General features: G+C 43.8%; 1 protein-coding gene across 1 annotated transcript in view; it reads right to left on the minus strand.

Annotated features, from left to right (window-relative positions):
- The window catches only part of LOC110513500 (SNF-related serine/threonine-protein kinase), a 54,961-nt gene that overhangs the window by 24,595 nt on the left and 8,581 nt on the right, over positions 1-21,785 (minus strand). The window contains exon 2 of the mRNA XM_021593323.2: positions 4,927-5,650. Within this exon, the coding sequence (XP_021448998.2) occupies positions 4,927-5,515 (589 nt within the window). The 5' untranslated portion in view covers positions 5,516-5,650. The remainder of the gene's footprint in view (positions 1-4,926; positions 5,651-21,785) is intronic.

The raw sequence follows: 21,785 nt of genomic DNA on the forward strand, positions 1-21,785 counted from the left end.
GATTTGGATACAAAAAGATTTCCCAAGCTTTAAACATCCCAAGGAGCACTGTGCAAGCGATAATATTGAAATGGAAGGAGTATCAGACCACTGCAAATCTACCAAGACCTGGCCGTCCCTCTAAACTTTCAGCTCATACAAGGAGAAGACTGATCAGAGATGCAGCCAAGAGGCCCATGATCACTCAGGATGAACTGCAGAGATCTACAGCTGAGGTGGGAGACTCTGTCCATAGGACAACAATCAGTCATATATTGCACAAATCTGGCCTTTATGGAAGAGTGGCAAGAAGAAAGCCATTTCTTAAAGATATCCATAAAAAGTGTCGTTTAAAGTTTGCCACAAGCCACCTGGGAGACACACCAAACATGTGGAAGAAGGTGCTCTGGTCAGATGAAACCAAAATTGAACTTTTTGGCAACAATGCAAAACGTTATGTTTGGCGTAAAAGCAACACAGCTCATCACCCTGAACACACCATCTCCACTGTCAAACATAGTGGTGGCAGCATCATGGTTTGGGCCTGCTTTTCTTCAGCAGGGACAGGGAAGATGGTTAAAATTGATGGGAAGATGGATGGAGCCAAATACAGGACCATTCTGGAAGAAAACCTGATGGAGTCTGCAAAAGACCTGAGACTGGGACGGAGATTTGTCTTCCAACAAGACAATGATCCAAAACATAAAGCAAAATCTACAATGGAATGGTTCAAAAATAAACATATCCAGGTGTTAGAATGGCCAAGTCAAAGTCCAGACCTGAATCCAATCGAGAATCTGTGGAAAGAACTGAAAACTGCTGTTCACAAATGCTCTCCATCCAACCTCACTGAGCTCGAGCTGTTTTGCAAGGAGGAATGGGAAAAATGTCAGTCTCTCGATGTGCAAAACTGATAGAGACATACCCCAAGTGACTTACAGCTGTAATCGCAGCAAAAGGTGGCGCTACAAAGTATTAACTTAAGGGGGCTGAATAATTTTGCAAGCTCAATTTTTCAGTTTTTGATTTGTTAAAAAAGTTTGAAATATCCAATAAATGTCATTCCACTTCATGATTGTGTCCCACTTGTTGTTGATTCTTCACAAAAAAATACAGTTTTATATCTTTATGTTTGAAGCCTGAAATGTGGCAAAAGGTCGCAAAGTTCAAGGGGGCCGAATACTTTCGCAAGGCACTGTATGTGTCTGTCTGTGTCATTGAACACTCAGCTGTTCCCTGGCCGGTTGCCATTACCTAGCAGATATAATAGGTTTACTGGATTCCACACTGCTAGGAACAGAAGGAATTAGTCTACCTTCACTCACCTCTTTTACTGTCTCTCAGTGTTCTGTTAGGGTGATAATGGCACAGCACCATAACACACTCCACGTGTGTGTGAGGACGTCATGGCGTTTTCACAATAACAGTCAATTTTCTTAGCAACGAGGTCAGGTGAATACGGTGCAGCCAGGTGTTCATATATCTGGGGCAGGATAGAAGTGTGTACTTGGGGAATGTTAAGGTCAGGAATTACTGCAGGTCTGGAGACCTAGTACATATCTTCGTAGTTCATTCATTCTCCCTGCACTACTCTCCACTTGATTTAATTCGATTGATTTAATTTGATTTAAATTGAAGAAAAAGCCCATATTACAACCCTGTCTGTCTGCGGTAAACAGACCAGATTAAAAACAACATCAGTGTGAGGACACACTGAACTGTAAGTGGCAACCCACAATCCTCCTATTCTGACACAGAGACAACTATCCCCCTGACTGTGGGCTTTAAGCCCAGCATCGGCACAGCTTCAACGTCCCTGGCCTAGATTAAAGCCGTGCGAGGATTGCTATGCCGCCTATCCATGCGCAAATTACATTTCCATTCCAGATTCTCTGCAGCCCAGAGACTACTCCATCTGTTCACGTTTGTGTGTTTGTATGTGTGTGTGTGTAGAAAGTCTACATCCCCTTGAATTTCTTTTCACATTTTGCTGCTTTAAAATCTAAATAGGGATTCAATGAATATATACTTGTGTTGGGTGAGCTAGAGTAATGATTGCATCATGGACAGACCGACAGACAGTACCACAGATAAACCCATGTTCATTTCTCCAGCTTTATCATGGTCTCAGAGGATTTGTGGACATTCTGTGGAGCTCCCTGGGTGCATGTTTTGTTTTCTGCCCTAGCTCTACACAGCTGATTCAAAGACCAACTCAGCTTTGATTATTTTAATCAGCTTTGTAGTGCTAGGGCAAAAACCAAAATGTGTACCCAGGGGGGGGCACCAGGACCGAGTTTGGAAAACCCTGGCGTAGAGGGACCAGAATGTGGTCTGGACAGAATAAAAAAATACATCTGTTAATCGTTTATTTTGTCTGTAAAAATGGATCACACGCTGACATTGTTTTCTATGGAGAATTATATAGAACTGTCTTTTCACATACAGCGCCCCTTTTCACATACAGTACCCCTTGACTTTTTCCACATTTTGTTACGTTACAGCTTACTTATTTTTGTTAGTTTTTAATACTACTACATTTGAAGCACCTTTGGCTGTGATTACAGCATAGAGTCTTCTTGGGTATGACATCACAAGCTTGGCACAGCTGCATATGGGGAGTTTCTCCCATTCTTCTCTGCAGATCCTCTCAAGCTCTGTCAGGTTGGATGGGGAGCATCGCTGCACAGCTATTTTCAGGTCTCCCCAGAGTTGTTTGATCAGGTTCAAGTCGGGGCTCTGGCTGGGCCACTCAAGGACATTCAGAGACTTGTCTCGAAGCCACTCCTGCATTGTCTTGGCTGTGTGCGTTGGGTTGTTGTCCTGTTGGAAGGTGAACCTTCGCCCCAGTCTGAGGTCCTGAGCGCTCTGGAGCAGGTTTTCATCAAGGATCTCTCTATACTTTGCTCCGTTCATCTTTCCCTCGATCCTAACTAGTCTCCCAGTCCCTGCCGCTGAAAAACATCCCCACAGCATGATGCTGCCACCACCATGCTTCACCATAGGGATGGTGCCAGGTTTTCTGGCTCTAAACTCTCCTTCCAGACCCATATCAAACATCTCCAATCGAAAATCAAATCAAGAGTCGGCTTTCTATTCCGCAACAAAGCCTCCTTCACTCACGCCGCCAAACTTACCCTAGTAAAACTGACTATCCTACCGATCCTCGACTTCGGCGACGTCATCTACAAAATTGCTTCCAACACTCTACTCAGCAAACTGGATGCAGTTTATCACAGTGCCATCCGTTTTGTCACTAAAGCACCTTATACCACCCACCACTGCGACTTGTATGCTCTAGTCGGCTGGCCCTCGCTACATATTCGTCGCCAGACCCACTGGCTCCAGGTCATCTACAAGTCCATGCTAGGTAAAGCTCCGCCTTATCTCAGTTCACTGGTTACGATGGCAACACCCATCCGTAGCACGCGCTCCAGCAGGTGTATCTCACTGATCATCCCTAAAGCCAACACCTCATTTGGCCGCCTTTCGTTCCAGTTCTCTGCTGCTTGTGACTGGAACGAATTGCAAAAATCGCTGAAGTTGGAGACTTTTATCTCCCTCACCAACTTCAAACATCTGCTATCCGAGCAGCTAACCGATCGCTGCAGCTGTACATAGTCTATTGGTAAATAGCCCACCCATTTTCACCTACCTCATCCCCATACTGTTTTTATTTATTTATTTTTATTTTTCTGCTCTTTTGCACACCAATATCTCTACCTGTACATAACCATCTGATCATTTATCACTCCAGTGTTAATCTGCATAATTGTAATTATTTGCCTACCTTCTCATGCCTTTTGCACACAATGTATATATAGACTCCCCTTTTTTCTACTGTGTTATTGACTTGTTAATTGTTTACTCCATGTGTAACTCTGTGTTGTCTGTTCACACTGCTATGCCTTATCTTGGCCAGGTCGCAGTTGCAAATGAGAACTTAAAATAAAAGTGAAATAAAAAAAATAAAATAAAATTCTCCAGATGTGATGCTTGGCATTCAGGCCAAAAAATTCCATCTTGGTTTCGTCAGACCAGAGAATCTTGTTTCTCATGGTCTGAGAGTCTTTAGGTGCCTTTTGGCAAACTCCAAGCCGGCTGTCATGTGCCTTTTACTGCGGAGTGGCTTCCGTCTGGCCACTCTACCATAAGACCAGATTGGTGGAGTGCTGCAGAGATGATTGTCCTTCTGGAAGGTATCCCATCTCCACAGACGACCTCTAGAGCTCTGTCAGAGTGACCATCGGGTTCTTAGTCACCTCCCTGACCAAGGCCCTTCTCCCCCGATTGCGCAGTTTGGCCTGGTGGGCCGCTCTAGGAAGAATCTTGGTGGTTTCAATCTTCTTCCATTTCAGAATGATGGAGGCCACTGTGCTCTTGGGGACCTTCAATGCTGCAGAAATGTTTTGGTACCCTTCCCCAGATCTGTGCCTCGACACAATCATGTCTCGGAGCTCTACTGACAATTCCTTTGATCTCTTGGCTTGGTTTTTGCTCTGACATGCACTGCCAACTGTGGGACCTTATACAGACATGTGTGTGCCTTTCCAAATCAGGTCCAATCAATTTAATTGGATTCCAATCAAGCTGAAGAAACATCTCAAGGATGATCAATGGAAACAGGATGCACCTGAGCACAATTTTGAGTCTCATAGCAAAGGGTCTGAATACTTATGTAAATAAGGTACTTCTGTAATTCAATTTTTAATAAATGTACAAACATTTAAAAAAAAAGGGTCTGAATATTTTCTGAAGACACTGTATATCTTTCTCTCATCTCTTGAGCCTTATGATAGAAAAAGCCATCCAGCCAGCCAGCAAGTCATCCATCCATCCAGAAAGCCAGACAGACAGACAGAAAGTTAACCAGCCAGACATCCAGATGGACAGACAGACCCCCTGCTCATCCAGACACCCACTGTCCAGGTCCCACATGTGTCTTACCTACAGCCGGAGCGTCATACTCATCCCCCAGCAGGATCTCTGGGGCGGAGTAAGCCAGCGAACCACAGCTGGTCATCAGCATGGTCCCGGGCTTGAAGAGGTTGCTGAAGCCGAAGTCGGTCAGCTTGACTGTACCCTGCTGCCTGAAGAACACCACATTCTCTGGCTTGAGGTCTCGGTGCACCACATGGAGCCGGTGGCAGTAGGAGATGGACTGGACGATCTGGGCGAAGTGAACTTTAGCCGTGTCCTCGGCCACTCCACCCTCGTGGCGCAGGATATAGTCATACATGTCCCCTCCATCGCCCAGCTCCAGGATGAGGTAGAGCTTGGTGGCGGTGTCGATGACCTCATAGAGCCGCACCACGTTGGGGTGCTGCACCAGCTTCATACAGCGCACCTCCTGCAGCAGGTGGCCCGTTGCCATGGTGTCCAACTTGGTCTTGTCAATCACCTTGACCGCCACCAGCTGGCCTGTGAAGACATGGCGGGCCAGCTTGACCACGGCGAAGTGGCCTTTCCCCAGCGTGCGATCCAGGTCGTAGAGGCCGGCGATCTTGCCCTCGTAGCCACCCTTAGAAGCAGCCATGTCTGGGTGGGGCGGGGCAAGGGCGGGGTGAGGGGAGTGGTGTGTTGGTGCTGGAGACAGTCTCAGTCTGGATGAGGGGTCTCGGTATGAAGAGAGGGAGGGTTGGGCTGGAGGCTCTCTCTACTGATGCATTACCTGGACAAATTAAGCGATGGGAAACACAGTCAATACTTCATATCAAACAAGATGGAGGAGGGTTTTTATTATCCAGATTGTTATGGGAGATGTGGTGTTTGAAATACTATAAAAAAACACTTCGATACTAACAACATTGAAATGCACTGCAATTTCTTCAGCCCTGCAGTCTTTTGCAGGCAGCTATGTTCCTTATTAGAGTTTGATTGCTCAGATTTTTTATTTTACCAGGCAAGTCAGTTAAGAACAAATCCTTATTTTCAATGACGGCCTACCCGAGACGTTGCTGGGCCAATTGTGCACCACCCTATGGGACTCCCAATCACAGCCGGTTGTGATACAGCCTGGAATTGAACCAGGGTCTGTAGTGACGCCTCTTGCACTGAGATGCAGTGCCTTAAGACCACTGCGCCACTCAGGAGCCCCCATGTGGTACAGACAGAACAAAAATAAAGGCTCCACTGACAGATTTACCATTACAGGGCTGCTATGGTGACAACACACATTACACAACACACATTACACAACTTTAATGAAGCAATTCATTGTATCGGCCTTATGCCTATAGAACCCAAATACGGGTGATTCCAAGCCAGCTAAAAATATTTTGGGTATCTCAGATTGTTCTGGCAATTCTGAAATAGAAACTGAATTTACATCATATGTTCTTATCCGGAGTGACTTACAGTATTGAGTCCATACATTTTCATACTGGTCCCCCATGGGAATCAAACCCACAACCCTGGTGTTGCAAGGGCCATGCTCTACCAACTGAGCTACACATGAAGAAGGATGTTTGAAATGCTATTAACATCTGTATCACAAACCATTTTTTAACCTACTGTATACTGTATACTCCTGTAAGACCCTATGATCTGTGAAACGTACATGATACAGACAACATCTTGGTGTTAGGATACTCCTTATAGTGTTCTCTCAAATATGGGGAATGTCTAGATTCTGAAATACACATTTTCACATGATTTTTGTCAACATTAAAAATATTTACATTGATATCTTAAAACTACCTTTTTAGATGTATCTTATTTTAGACATATTGTTGGTAACAACACACTATTCAAGCTAGATTTGTCACAATACCAGTATCGCGATACTACAGTACCAGATTTTCCATGGCAAAAAAAGAAAACATGAATTAGACTTAACTCTATCCCCATTGAGATCGTTTCTGTGCCTTCGATCTAGATTGGGCAAAATTGCCCGTATATTGCCCGAACAATGTAGTTATTCCCTCCGCAAGGCAATCAAAAAAGCGAAATGTCGGTATAGGGACAAAGTGGAGTCGCAATTCAATGGCTCAAACACGAGACGTATGCGGCAGGGTCTACAGACAATCACGGATTACGAAAAGAAAACTAGCCACGTCACGGACACCGACGTCTTGTTTCCATCAAACCAAACACCTTCTTTGCCCGCTTTGAGGATAATACAGTTTCACCGACGTGGCCCGCTCCCAAGGACTGCGGGCCCCCCTCTACTTCTCCATGGCTGACATGATTAAGACATTTAAACGTGTTAACCCTCGCAAGGCTGCTGACCCAGACGGCATCCCTAGCCGCGTCCTCATAGCATGCGCAGACCAGCTGGCTGGTGTGTTTACGGACATGCTCAATTGCTCCCTATCCCAGTCTGCTGTCCACACATGCTTCAAGATAGCCACCATTGTTCCTGTACCAAAGAAGGAAAAGATAACTGAACTAAATGACACTCACTTCTGTCATCATGAAGGGCTTTGAGAGACTAGTCAAGGAACATATCACCACCACCTTACCTGCCACCCTGCCATCATCGACTCAGTGGGTTTTGTCTCTGGACCTACACATTGTCACAGTCATACCCTGGATCATACCTTTGTCCCGTGGAATAAATATTGTGAATCTTAATGTTTTTCCTCATAATAATGGACTATCGGACTGAATACTGAGACTGCACTCGTGAAGGTGGTAAATTACCGTTTAATGGCGTCGGACCAAAGCATCTGTCCTTGTGCTTCTAGAACGCATTTGACACCATCGATCGCCATATTCTTTTGGAGAGATTGGAAACCCTAATTGGTCTACGGACAAGTTCTTGCCTGGTTTAGATCTTATCGCTCGGAAAGATAACAGTTCATCTCTGAGGATGGTTTGTCCTCTGTCAAATCAATTGTAAGTTTCGGTGTTCCTCAAGGTTCCGTTTTAGGACCACCACTATTGTTTTCACCATATATACTAACTCTTGCTGATGGCATTCTGAAACACAATGTCAACATTCACTGCTATGCAGACGAAACACAGCTGTACATTTCGATGAAACATGGTGAAGCCCCAAAATTGCCTACCCTGGAAGACTGTGTTTCCGACATAAGGAAGCGAATGGGGGCAAATTTACTTTTTTTTCAGACAAAACAGAGATGCTTGTTCTAGGTCCCAAGAAACAAAGAGATCTTCTGTTGAATCTGACAATTAATCTTGATGGTTGTACAGTCGTCTCAAATAAAACTGTGAAGGACCTTGGTGTTACTCTGGACCCGTATCTCTCTTTTGATGAACATAGCAATAATATTTCATGGGCAGCTTTTTTCCATCTTCGTAACATTTAAAAAATCAGAAACTTTTGTCCAAAAATAATGCAGAAAATCTAATCCGTGCTTTTGTCACTTCTAGAGTAGACTACTGCAATGCTCTACTCTCCGGCTATCTTAGGACCATCAATAGTCGTGGTACTAAATAAACTTCAGTTAGTGCTAAATACGGCTGCTAGAATCTTGACTAGAACCAAATAATCATATTACACTAGTACTAGCCTCTTGACACTGGCTTTCTGTTAAGGCTAGGGCTGAATTCAAGGTTGACGCTAACCTACAAAGAATTACATGGACTTGCTCCATACCTACACATAGGCTATGGTCACAAGACACAGGCCTCCTAATTCTCCCTAGAATTTCTAAGAAAACAGCTGAAGGTAGGGCTTTCCCATTGAGCTCAATTTTATGCCCTACGGGGGCTGAGTCACTGTCTTTACTAGTGTTCTTCAATGCCGTCCCTAGGAGGGATGCGTCATATCATGCCAGGCGTTTTTGCTCTATACTCAACTTGAGTGTGTTGAGTCACTGACGTGATCTTCCTGTCTGTTCTTGTGCTTGTGTGGTGGAGGAGATCTTTGTGGGCTATACTCAGCTTTGTCTCAGGGTAGTAAGTTGGTCTGTTGATATCCCTCTAGGTGTTTTTTTAATTTTTACATTTTTACCTTTATTTAACCAGGAAAGTCAGTTAAGAACAAATTCTTATTTTCAATGCCGGCCTAGGAACAGTGGGGCAGAACGACAGATTAGTTAGTACCTTGTCAGCTCGGGGGTTTGAACTTGCAACCTTCCGGTTCCTAGTCCAACTCTCTAACCACTAGGATACCCTGCCGCCCCAGGTGTGGGGGCTGTGCTTTGGCAAAGTGGTGTCATACGGGGCCACAGTGTCCCCCGACCCCGCCTTTCTTAGCCTCCAGTATATATGCTGCAATGGTCTATGTTTTCGGGGGGCTAGGGTCAGTCTGTTTTATCTGGTGTAATAATTGCTGTTTTTGACTCTCCCTCCCTCCCTCTCCCTCGCTCTACCGCACCTACTGTCTCGACCTCTGAATGCCCAGCTATGAAAAGCCAACTGACACCCAAAAGAGCACCCAAATGAGAACCAAAAAGGGGTTCATGAAAGGGGTTTCCTAAGGGGACAGCCAAAGAACCCTTTTATACTGAACAAAAAATATAAACGCAACATGTAAAATGTTTCATGAGCTGAAATAAAAGATCCCAGAAATGTTCAATACGCACAAAAAACTTATTTCTCTAAAATGTTGTCCACGCTGGGGTGGAATCGCCCATATAATACTAGCAGAATCACCCTTTATAATCTTTAAAGTCATTTTAGTAGTCATAGTGGCCGTAGTCACCATATATGCAATAGAGACATTTAGCTTCAGAACTGTTGCCAAAATTTCCTGGCTGCATTTCATTCTCATTTCCAGTTTCTCACACAGACACAGGCTGACATTGAACTCACGCAGAGGGAGTGCGTGTGTGTGCATTCTTGCACAGTACATAGTGACCTGACAGACAGGTTAGGGAAGTGTTCCTTCCTATAAACATAAGGGACTGGAAGCAGGAGCCAGGTGGCCTCATCGACTTCTGTCTAACAAACACAGCCAGTTGAACAACATAAACTTGAAAAAACTACAACAACAAAAAAGGCTTTTTTTGGTAATACATGACATAAAACAATCTCAAATCCCTTAATGGCATCATAAACATTCCAGCATAAACAGTAGAGGTACACCTCTGTGGCTCACAAGTTACAACCCACTGGGCAAAAACTGGTTGAATCAATGTTGTTTCCACGTCAATACAAACAAAAAATGTGATGACATTGAATCAATGTGAAAAACTGATTGGATTTGAAAAAGTAATCACCATAAGGGCATTTAGTCTTTTTTTCACCCAACTTTGAACCTAAATCCAATGACATGGTGACATTTTTGTTGATGTCATGTTGAATTCACCTTAGTTACCAACTCAACTACATGTAAATCAAAACTAGATGTTGAACTGACTTCTGTGACCAGTGTGAACTGTCCAAGAATCCCAGAGGACTATCGAAGGAAACAGGAAGGGAGGCAGAAAGAACAACAGAACAGGCGTCACTATAGGTGTGGATACACGTAACTGTGAGAGGATAATGGACAGGAGAGAGGAAGGGCTAGAATAGACGGAGGTAGGTGGGGAAGGACTAAATGGAGAAGGGTGGCAGATACAGACAGTGTTGGTAGGAATAAAGGCTATGGATGTTGAGTGCGTTCATGCAAAAATGGTATGGATCGATATCTGTAATGGGATATTATAATTTGTTTGTGTGGGTGTGTGTATCCGTGTGTGTGTGTGTGTGTGTGTGTGTGTGTGTGTGTGTGTGCTGCTGCCATGCAAGTGTGTCTGTGTCTGTGTGTGCGCTCAAGTGTGTGTTTGTGAGTGTGCTGTAACTGAATGGTTAATGTGCCAAAGAAGCAGAAGGGATGGAGAGAGAGCAGGCCTTCTCACATGTGTCTGAGTGCTGAGTCCTATGAGGAGCATGTGCAGACAGACAGACATAGAGCTTTGTTTATCTGCAGGAATCAATTCTGTGAATCATTGACCTGCCCACAGTCTGATGTGTGCAGGTGAAAGGAGTGGGCATCTGACGGCCAAGTCTCTGTGCTCTCTCTGTGCTCTCTCTGTGCTCTCTTTCTTTCTGCACACTCTTTCTGAGCTCAAGTGGAATGTTTACAAAACACTGTAAAGCTGGACAACCAAGGTTATAGCTAATTAAAAAACAAAAAACAATGTTTTAAGTGAAGCTGAAAAAGAAAGGAAATTCAAGAGCACCACAATGCCTACTCAATCCATGCTCTACCAAGGTTTTCCAGCACACAGCTTTGACCTACTACAGTAGCTATGTTGTTATGTTGTTATATTGTATTTCAATGCGTATGGAGGTTGCTTAGGATTCAAACCTTCTCAAACAGCCTAGTTCATACTCTTAGAGGTGCTCCCACAATAATGGGCTTCGTACCGCATACAAGTTAAATCATTCTTCACACACCACACTAATCCCATTCCTCTACCAATTCAAGCTTTTTTTTATTATATGAAAGCAAGCTTTGCTTTTATAATTACAAGACCATAATGCTTGATTGAGCCAGCTGTTTTGTCTTGTAGAAATGTGGTGCCTGCCTGTATTTCCTTCAATCTTTATTTTAGCTATACATGTCATTGAGAATTGTAAAAATATTTAATAACATATTTTTTTGTTCAGTATGTCACCATCATAACAACAGGTGGTGGTCTGTTGGACACAGTTTCTCATATACAGTAGAGGTCTATAGGACCTGTCTCTATTCCTGATTTCTGTAATTGTGTAATACTGACATACGCTCAGAAACACTTGTTTTTTAAAACATGGTCCTGTTTTATCAATTGCTGTGCTTATCAATGAGCAGTTCATTACCTCTATCAAATGAATATGCAGCTTAAAGTAATTTGTGTATTTGTGTTTATTTTTGCAATGAAGAAGGTGACGCCACAATAATAGACATTTACAATAGGCCTACAGTACCTTCGGAAAGTATTCAGACCGCTTGACATTTTCTTACGTTACTGCCTTATTCTAAAAAAAATCAGGACCACAGACTGGGGAGAAGGTTCACCTTCCAACAGGCCAACGACCCTAAGCACACAGCTAAGACAATTCAGGAGTGGATTCGGGAGAAGTCTCTGAATGTCCTTGAGTGGCACAGCCAGAGCCTGGACTTGGACCCAGTCGACCATCTCTGGAAAGACCTGAAAATAGCTGTGCAGCGACGCTTCCCATCCAACCTGACAGAGCTTGAGATAATCTGCAGAGAAGAATGGGAGAAACTCCCCAAATACAGCTGTGCCAAGCTTGTAGTGTCATACCCAAGAAGACTCAAGGCCGTAACGCCTGCCAAAGGTGATTCAACAAAGTACTGAGTACTGAAGTACTGGGTCTGAATACTTATGCACAGTAAATGTAATATATATATTTTTATATATAAATTAGCTAATACAATTTCTCATAAAACTGTTTTTGGGGTATTGTCTGTAGATTGATGAGGGGAAAAACAATTGAATCCATTTTAGAATAAGGCTGTAACCTAAAATAAAAATGTTAAAAATTCAATGGATCTGAATACTTTCCCGAAGGCACTGTACATCAAAAATGACATACAGCCTAATGATAGATATATAAACTGACTATACCAAACATTAGTAACACTTTCACCCTCGGAACAGACTCCAGTGATCGGGGCATGGACTCCACAAGGTGTCCAAAGCGTTTCACAGGGATGCCAGCCCATGTTTACTCCAATGCTTCCCACAAGCTGGATGTCCTTTGGGTGGTGGACCATTCTTGATACACATTGGAAACTGTTGAGCGTGAAAAACCCAGCAGCGTTGCAGTTCTTGACACAAACCAGTGCACCTGGCACCTACTACCATACCCCGTTCAAAGGCACTTAAATATTTAGTCTTGCTCATTCACCCTCTGAACGGCACACACACACAATCCATGTCTCAATTGTCTCAAAGCTTAAAAATCCTTATTCAACCTGTCTCCTCCCCTTCCTCTACTCTGAGACAACCATTTTCAAGTCTTGCCATAGATTTTCAGGCAAATTGAAAATTCAAGCAAATTGAAGTCAACCCTGTAACTCGGCCACTCAGGAACATTCACTGTCTTCTTAGTAGGCAACTACAGTGTAGATCTGGCCTTGTGTTTTAGGTTATTGTCCTGCTGAAAGCTGAATTAGTCTCCCAGCGTCTTCATTTAGCCTAGGCCTATATCTCAGCAGTCTCTATATCTTCCCCTTAAACCTTTTCTTGTGAATTGATATGATAGACTACATTGATTTAGCATTATCCTATAATGTAGACTTATTTTTGATATCGTACAGAAAGGATTTGAAGCTAAGGCAAGGTTTTTAATACGTTTTTGGGGAAAGGAGAAATATGATTTGCTTGTGTGTCTGAGTGAGATTTACAGCAGGCGGCTTTGACTGATGGGTCCTTTTCGGTGGGTGGGTGGGTGTATGAGTTTGCTAATTCTCTTTGTCCATTCAGAAGGTTTCCTAAAATATGCGTAGCCTGTCTGGACTTCATCTCTTTAATCAGAAACTGTAGGCAGCAAGCGTCATGATGGTCAGCATGTGCGATCAAGGAATGACGACAGGTGCTTGTTTTGCATTTCCTCTCTAATTAAATAGGTGTAAAGAATGAAACGTAGACAAGCTCTTTTCATGATTCAATCCTGTAGGATGATAATACTAATATTTTCAGGAGCTTATTATTTTTCCAGTAGACCTTTATGATTTTTCTCTCATTACTGTGTCATCTCTAGCCACTTTGAACAACATAGCCTGCTGCCAGTGGGAATGGCCGCAGCAGCCTATAGCCTACTTTGCGAGAGCCTGACAGCTGACAGATTAGATTTTTAAATTTTTTATTTTTATTTTATCACAAGATTTAGGGCAACTTGCAAAGAAAAGACTAATAGTAATTAACCAATAGTGTCATTATAGAACGCTAGTGGATTTATATTAAGAAGCAAAGTGAAAACAGCATTGTTGTCATCAACATTGTTTTTTAAATTTAAATTTTAAATTTTATTTCACCTTTATTTAACCAGGTAGGCTAGTTGAGAACCAGTTCTCATTTGCAACTGCGACCTGGCCAAGATAAAGCAAAGCAGTTCAACACAGTTACACATGGAATAAACAAACATACAGTCAATAATACAGTAGAAAAAGTCTATATACAGTGTGTGCAAATGAGGTAGGATACGGGTGGCAAAGTATTATAATATAGCAATTAAACACTGGAATGGTAGATGTGCAGAAGATGAATGTGCAAGTAGAGATACTGGGGTGCAAAGGAGCAAGATAAATAAATACAGTATGGGGATGAGGTAATTGGAAGGGCTATTTACAGATGGACTATGTACAGGTCCAGTGATCTGTGAGCTGCTCTGACAGCTGGTGCTTAAAGCTAATGAGGGAGATATGAGTCTCCAGATTCAGTGATTTTTGCAGTTCATTCCAGTCATTGGCAGCAGAGAACTGTAAGGAAAGGCAGCCAAAGGAAGAATTGGCTCTGGGGGTGACCAGTGAGAGATACCTGCTGGAGCGCGTGCTATGGGTGGGTGCTGCTATGGTGACCAGTGAGCTGAGATAAGGCAGGGTTTTACCTAGCAGAGAACTGTAGATGACCTGGAGCCAGTGGGTTTGGAGGCGAGTATAAAGCGAGGGCCAGCCAAAGAGAGCGTACAGGTCGTAGTGGTGGGTAGTACATGGGGCTTTGGTGACAAAACGGATGGCACTGTGATAGACTGAATCCAATTTGTTGAGTAGAGTGTTGGAGGCTATTTTGTAAATGACATCGCCGAAGTCGAGGATCGGTAGGATGGTCAGTTTTACGAGGGTATGTTTGGCAGCATGAGTGAAGGATGCTTTGTTGCGAAATAGGAAGCCGATTCTAGATTTAATTTTGGATTGGAGATGCTTAATGTGAGTCTGGAAGGAGAGTTTACAGTCTAGCCAGACACCTAGGTATTTGTAGTTGTCCACATATTCTAAGTCAGAACCATCCAGAATAGTGATGCTGGACAGGAGGGCAGGTTCGGGCAGCGATCGGTTAAAGAGCATGCATTTAGTTCTACTTGCATTTTAGAGCAGTTGGAGGCCACGGAAGGAGTTGTATGGCATTGAAGCTTGTCTGGAGGTAAGTTAACACAATGTCCAATGAAGGGCCAGAGAATGGTGTCGTCTGCATAGAGGTGAATCAGAGAATCACCAGCAGCAAAAGCAACATCATTGATGTATACAGAGAAGAGAGTCGGCCTGAGAATTTAACCCTGTGGCACCCCCATAGAGACTGCCTGAGGTTCGGACAACAGGCCCTCCTATTTGACACACTGAACTCTATCAGAGAAGTAGTTGGTGACCAGGCGAGGCAATCATTTGAGAAACCAAGGCTATTGAGTATGCCGATAAGAATGTGGTGATTGACAAAGTCGAAAGCCTTGGCCAGGTTGATGAACACGGCTGCACAGTAATGTCTCTTATCGTTGGCGGTTATGATATCGTTTAGGACCTTGAACGTGGCTGAGGTGCACCCATGACCAGCTCTGAAACCAGATTGCATAGCGGAGAAGGTACGGTGGGATTCAAAATGGTCAGTAATATGTTTGTTCACTTGGCATTCGAAGACCTTAGAAAGGCAGGGTAGGATAGATATAGGTCTGTAGCAGTTTGGTCCAGGGTGTCTCCCCCTTTGAAGAGGGGGACGACCGTGGCAGCTTTCCAATCTTTGAGAATCTCAGACGATACGTAAGAGAGATTAAACAGACTAATAATAGGTGTTGCAACAATTTGGCAGATCATTTTAGAAAGAGAGGGTCCAGATTGTCTAGCCCGGCTGATTTGTTGGGGTCCAGATTTTGCAGCTCTTTCAGAACATCAGCTATATGGATTTGGGTGAAGGAGAAATGGGGTAGGCTTGAGCGAGTTGCTGTGGGGGGTGCAGGGCTGTCGATCCGGGTAGGGGTAGCCAGGTGGAAAGCATGGCCAGCCGTAGAGAAATGCTTAATTCTCAATTATAGTAGATTTATCAGTGGTGACAGTGTTTCCTAGCCTCAGTGCAGTGGGCAGCTGGGAGGAGGTGCTCTTATTCTCCATGGACTTTACAGTGTCCCAGACCTTTTTTGAGTTTGTGCTACAGGATGCAAACTTTTGCTTGAAAAAGCTAGCTTTAGCTTTCTTAACTGCCTGTGTATATTTGTTCCTAACTTCCCTGAAAAGTTGCATATCACGGGGGCTATTCGATGCTAATGTAGAACGCCACAGGATGTTTTTGTGCTGGTCAAGTGCAGTCAGGTCTTGAGAGAACCAAGGGCTATATCTGTTCCAGGTTCTAGATTTTTTGAATGGGGCATGCTTATTTAAGATGGTGAGGAAGGCACTTTTAAAGAATAACCAGGCATCCTCTACTGACAGGATGAGGTCAATATCCTTCCAGGATAACCGTGCCAGGTCGATTAGAAAGGCTTGCTCGCTGAAGTGTTTTATGGAACGTTTGACAGTGATGAGGGCTGCTCGTATGACCGCAGACCCATTACGGATGAAGGCAATGAGGCAGTCATCGCTGAGATCTTGGTTGAAAAAAGCAGAGGTGTATTTGGAGGTCAAGTTGGTTAGGATGATATCTATGAGGGTGCCCGTGTTTACAGATTTGGGGTTGTACCTGGAAGTTAATTGATAATCTGTGTGAGATTGAGGGCATCAAGCTTAGATTGTAGGATGGCCTGGATGTTAAGCATGTCCCAGTTTAGGTCAGCTAGCAGCACAAGCTCTGAAGATAAATGGGGGTGCAATCAATTCACATATGGTGTCCAGGGCACAGCTGGGGGCAGAGGGTGGTCTATAGCAAGCGGCAACGGTGAGAGACTTGTTTCTGGAAAGGTGGATTTTTAAAAGTAGAAGCTCAAATTGTTTGGGCACAGACCTGGATAGTAAGACAGAACTCTGCAGACTATCTCTGCAGTAGATTGCAACACTGCCCCCTTTGGCAGTTCTATCTTGTCGGAAGATGTTATAGTTCGGGATGGAAATTTCAGGGTTTTTGGTGGTCTTCCTAAGCCAGGATTCAGACACGGCTAAGACATCCGGATTGGCAGAGTTTGCTAAAGCAGTGACTAAAACAAACTTAGGGAGGAGGCTTCTGATGTTAACATGCATGAAACCAAGGCTTTACAGTTACAGAAGTCAACAAATGAGAGCGTCTGGGGAGTAGGAGTGGAGCTAGGCACTTCAGGCCCTGGATTAACCTCTATATCACCAGAGGGACAGAGGACGAGTAGGATAAGGGTAAGGCTAAAGGCTATCAGAACTGGTCATCTAGTACGTTCGGAACAGAGAGTAAAAGGACCAGGTTTCTGGGCATGAGAGAATAGATTCAAGGCATAATCTACAGACATAGGTATGGTAGGATGTGAGTACATTGGAGGTAAACCTAGGCATTGAGTAATGATGAGAGAGATATTGTCTCTAGAGACGTTTAAACCAGGTGATGTCACCGCATATGTGGGAGGTGGAACTAAATGGTTGGTTAAGGCATATTGAGCAGGGCTAGGGGCTCTACAGTGAAATAAGACAATAATAACTAACCAAGACAGTAATGGACAAGGCATATTGATATTAGGGAGAGGCATGCGTAGCCGAGTCATCATGCGGTGACTTCGATAGACCAGTCGTGATGGATTAATAGGGTTCAGAGTAGCAGAGGGGTCCAAGTCCAATTGGCAAAATAGGTATAGTGGCCCAAGAAATTGGCCGATGGATCTGTTCAGCTAACAGTCCAATATGCTCTAGACAGCTAGCGGGCAGCGGCTAGCAGCTAGCGGGCCGCGGCTAGCAGATGGGCATTCAGGGGACGTGGCGGCGTAGGGAACAGTTGAGTGTTCTCTCGAGCAGGTTACGTTGGTAGTCCAGTCGTGAAGGATTGGCCGGGTTCCGTGCCCAGTACTGGCAGTAGAAGGGGTCCGGGTATTGTAGCCCTGGAGTTGCTGATGGGCCTCTTCAGTTAGCCGGGAGAATGGGCCTAGCATGGGCTAGCTCCAGGCTAATTGGTGCTTGCTTCGGGACAGACGTTAGCTAGCTGCAATGATCCAGGTGAAAAGGTTCAGAGCTTGCGGTAGGAATCTGGCGATATGGAGAGAAAATAGGTCCGGTATGCTCTGGTTTGAGTCGCGTTGTACAAACTGGCGAGAGCTTTCCGAGCTTACTGCTTGCTGATGACTGCTAGCAGTGGTTAGCTGACTACTAACTAGTAGCTAGTGAGCTGGCTAGCTTCTGTTGGGGGATTCCGGTTCCGAGGTAGATAAAAATACTTTAGAAAAAAACAGATCCACACCACATTGGGTGAGGCGGGTTGAAGGAGTGTATTTTGAAGTTGAGGTTTAGAAAAAGATATGCGAAGAAAAAGGTATATAAAGATATATACATGGGACAAGACGAAGGACAAAGACGTCTGACTGCTATGCCATCTTGGATATTGAATTGCATGTGCTGCATAGACCATGCAGACTGAACGCAAATGTCTCGTGGTTGAGGAACATCAAATGCGCTCCTTGAGTGAAAGGGGCGTGGCTAGGTCTGTGTGGAAAGTGGCACGGAGAGAAAGAGCGGAGAGAGATGAATCAACTAAAAATTGACATAACACATGGCGTATCACATTCAACAAACCAAAACATTCAAAAACTGGTATAGAAGGTAAAGTAAAAACCCAAACCAGTCCCTGCATCAATACCGGTATATCATAAAATACAGTATACCATCCAGCCCTAATAAGACGGCTCATGATTGGCTCTTTTCACCAGCAATAATTGAGCTTTAACCAATTCATACTGGCGTGACTACTTACTGACTGTATTGTCCCCATGGAGAAATGTTGTTGCAGTATCATGTACAGGTTTAAAGTGGTGTTTAAATACAGTAGAAAACAAATTGACAATACAACACTCATTACAGTTACATACCAATAAAAAGAGCCTAGCCTGCTGGCCTTACTGGGTTGATAGGAACATTAGACCGAGCTGTTAAGGAGGGATATCACACCTGGCACAAATTAGTTCAAAGTCCAGGTACAGGGGTTGGCTTGGGTCCAAAATAATTTTGTGAGCCTTGCTGAGGGCCCTGACCTTAAAGATCTCATCCAGGCCTGTCTGTTTGACTCCAAGTACCTTGCTTGCTGTGGTGATAATCCTTCTCAGCATATTTTTCTGGCTGACAGTGGTTTTGCCAAACCAACAAACAATACATAAAGTTAAAATACTCTTAATGAAAGATTTGTAAACAGAATCAGTATAGTACAGTCAACATTAAAAGATCCCAGCTTTTTGAGAAAATGCAGTCTCTGTTGACTCTTTTTGTAGATCAGGTCTATTCTCCACTGAAGCTTATTGTCCACACACAGATATTTGTATTCCTTTACAATCTCTATGTTCTGACGTAGATGATAGGTGGATATTGCAGAGGTACGTGTTGTTCGCACCTATGCACATCTCTTTGGTCTTGTTGCTATTGAGGATCAAGTGTGATTCATCACACCACTCTACAAAGTAATTTAGGACCGGGCCACGGTGTTCCTCATCATATAACACAAATACAAATAGAAAGAACAAAAAAAGGGAAAGAAATCTCTCAGTTTAAAATAAGTAATACCATATGAATTTGGTACAGCAAAATAATCACATTGCAGTGAATCAGAAAAAGAAGACAGGGGAAAGCCTTGAACTGTACATCAAGGCTGTACAGGAGAGGGGACAAAACACATCCCTGTGGGGAGCCTGTGTTGGTGGTGCATATGTCCGGCACGTGGGGACCCACCTTGACCCGCTGTAACCTGTGGCTCAGGAAGTCCAACAGCCACAAAACCAGCCCCCCATCCAAGGAGAAGTTCATTATGAGTCTCTGTGCTTTAATGTAAGGCTGGATTATGTTGAAGGCAGAAGAATAGTCAACAAACAGAAACCTCACATGGGATTTAGCGGCCTCTAGATGTCTATAGACCATGTTGAGGAGCATAAGAATGGCATCATCAACTCCTCTGCTGGGCTGATAGGCAAGCTGAAATGGGTCGAGGAGCTTCTGGGTGGCGCTGACTTTTCACAATTTTCATTACTAAGGATGTCAAGGCAACAGGGCAGTTGTCATTCAGCACAGAGGGATTAGATGCTTTAGTAATGGGTATAATTATTGCGTTTTTCCACAATACTGGCACGTTTTGCTGGTCTGGCAAGGATTGTAAAATGTCTGTAAAAACGCCAGCTAATTGTTCAGCACAGTGCGTCAACTCATGTCCACTTATTTTGTCTGGGCCTGGGCTTTGTCTGGGCCTCAGCCTATTAACAAGTTGTTCAGGTGATGTAATGCACACAATCTACCTGAAACATTCTGGGAATCAATCATTGTTAGTTGAACTATGTATACATACCCTAGTAGTATATACACAGAAAGTCTAACTCACACTTCTGCATTCAAATGCACACAGTCACACACACACACATGTTTTGTGTATAGGACTTCGCAAGATAGGACTTTCCTCAGGATCTGTTCTTGGGATAGAGCTTTTATGTTTCCATTTGAGAGAAACAGCAGCAGTTATGCTAAACAAGGTTCAGTGCACAAGCTGTGCAGTGGTAGACTGTAAAATAGAAGAGAGATGTGAGAAAGAGATAGACAGTGGGGAGAGATGAGAAAGGGAAAGAGAACAGAGACTGAAAGAGAATGCCACACTCCTATTCACTGTGGCTTTCACTGCCTCTCTTGTCAGCTACCAAAGCAGAACAGGCCTAAAACAGCACAGTGTGAGACCGCTGGGTCCTATAGGGAGCAGGGAGGAAACAACCCTGTTTCCTTCTGATAGTGTTCAAACAGGGACCAGGCTTCCGCTGTGGAGATGACTTTCACTGTTATAAACACACAGACACACACACTGACAACACATACTGTATATTTCTCTCATGCACATACACACTCACAGGCACATGCACACAAACATTAATAAACAATGCTAAAGCATCAGGATTTCAGCAAACTTCGCATGTTTGTTTGCTAACATCTTGAGAAAATGAGTGAGAATATCTATTCTTCTGGTGCCTGGTGCTAGCTGAGCAGAAAGGCTGAGAACACATTGTACCTAGGTGAACATACCAGACAAACAAGCAATAGAGGTACTGCACTTAACACAAGGACCAGAGTGGATATGGACAAATCCACTGCCACACACGCACGCGCAAACATGCACACACGAGACATGGCGCTTGATTGGGTAGCGGTTGTTTAACGTGCTCCTTATCAATTCTGCTATTTTGGGTGGTTTTTTTGCATTGATCGTAGCTATTTTCTACATATTGTTTCCACCATCATTTCTTATGACCGAATAGAGCTTCTGGACATTATAACAACGATCTTTGGATGAAGATTTCTACATCAATGAGTCGGAAGTGCAGGACATACTGCTCACCCCGGACTAGGTCCTAATCCCCAAAACTCAGAGAAGAAAGAACCAGCGTACAGTAAGTGAAGCCGAAGTGCGTGCACTCTGGAGAAACTACGTTGGCGAGGGAATAAACCGCCTCTACCCTGCATTCTATTGGCGTACATACAACCACTGGAGAATAAACTGGACACGCTCCGTTCAAGACTATCCTATCAACGGGACCGGAAGAACTGTAATATCCTATGTTACTCGGAATCGTGGCTGAACATGGATGATATACAGTGCCTTCAGGAAGTCTTCACACGCATCATTTTCTTCTTCACATTTTGTTACAAAGTGGGATTGAAATGGATGTAATTGTCATTCTTTGTCAACGATCTACACAACATTAACTGCAATGTCAAAGTGGGAGAAAAAAATCAAACATCTGTAAAAAAATTTAAAAAATTACATGAAAAAGAAAACACTAATATGTCTTGACCTTTGGCAGAAATTGCAGCTGTGAGTCTGTAACGATTTTCTTGGTGAGAAGGAGAGTCG

Source organism: Oncorhynchus mykiss, chromosome 1, assembly GCF_013265735.2.
Source record: "Oncorhynchus mykiss isolate Arlee chromosome 1, USDA_OmykA_1.1, whole genome shotgun sequence".
Lineage (NCBI taxonomy): Eukaryota > Metazoa > Chordata > Actinopteri > Salmoniformes > Salmonidae > Oncorhynchus > Oncorhynchus mykiss.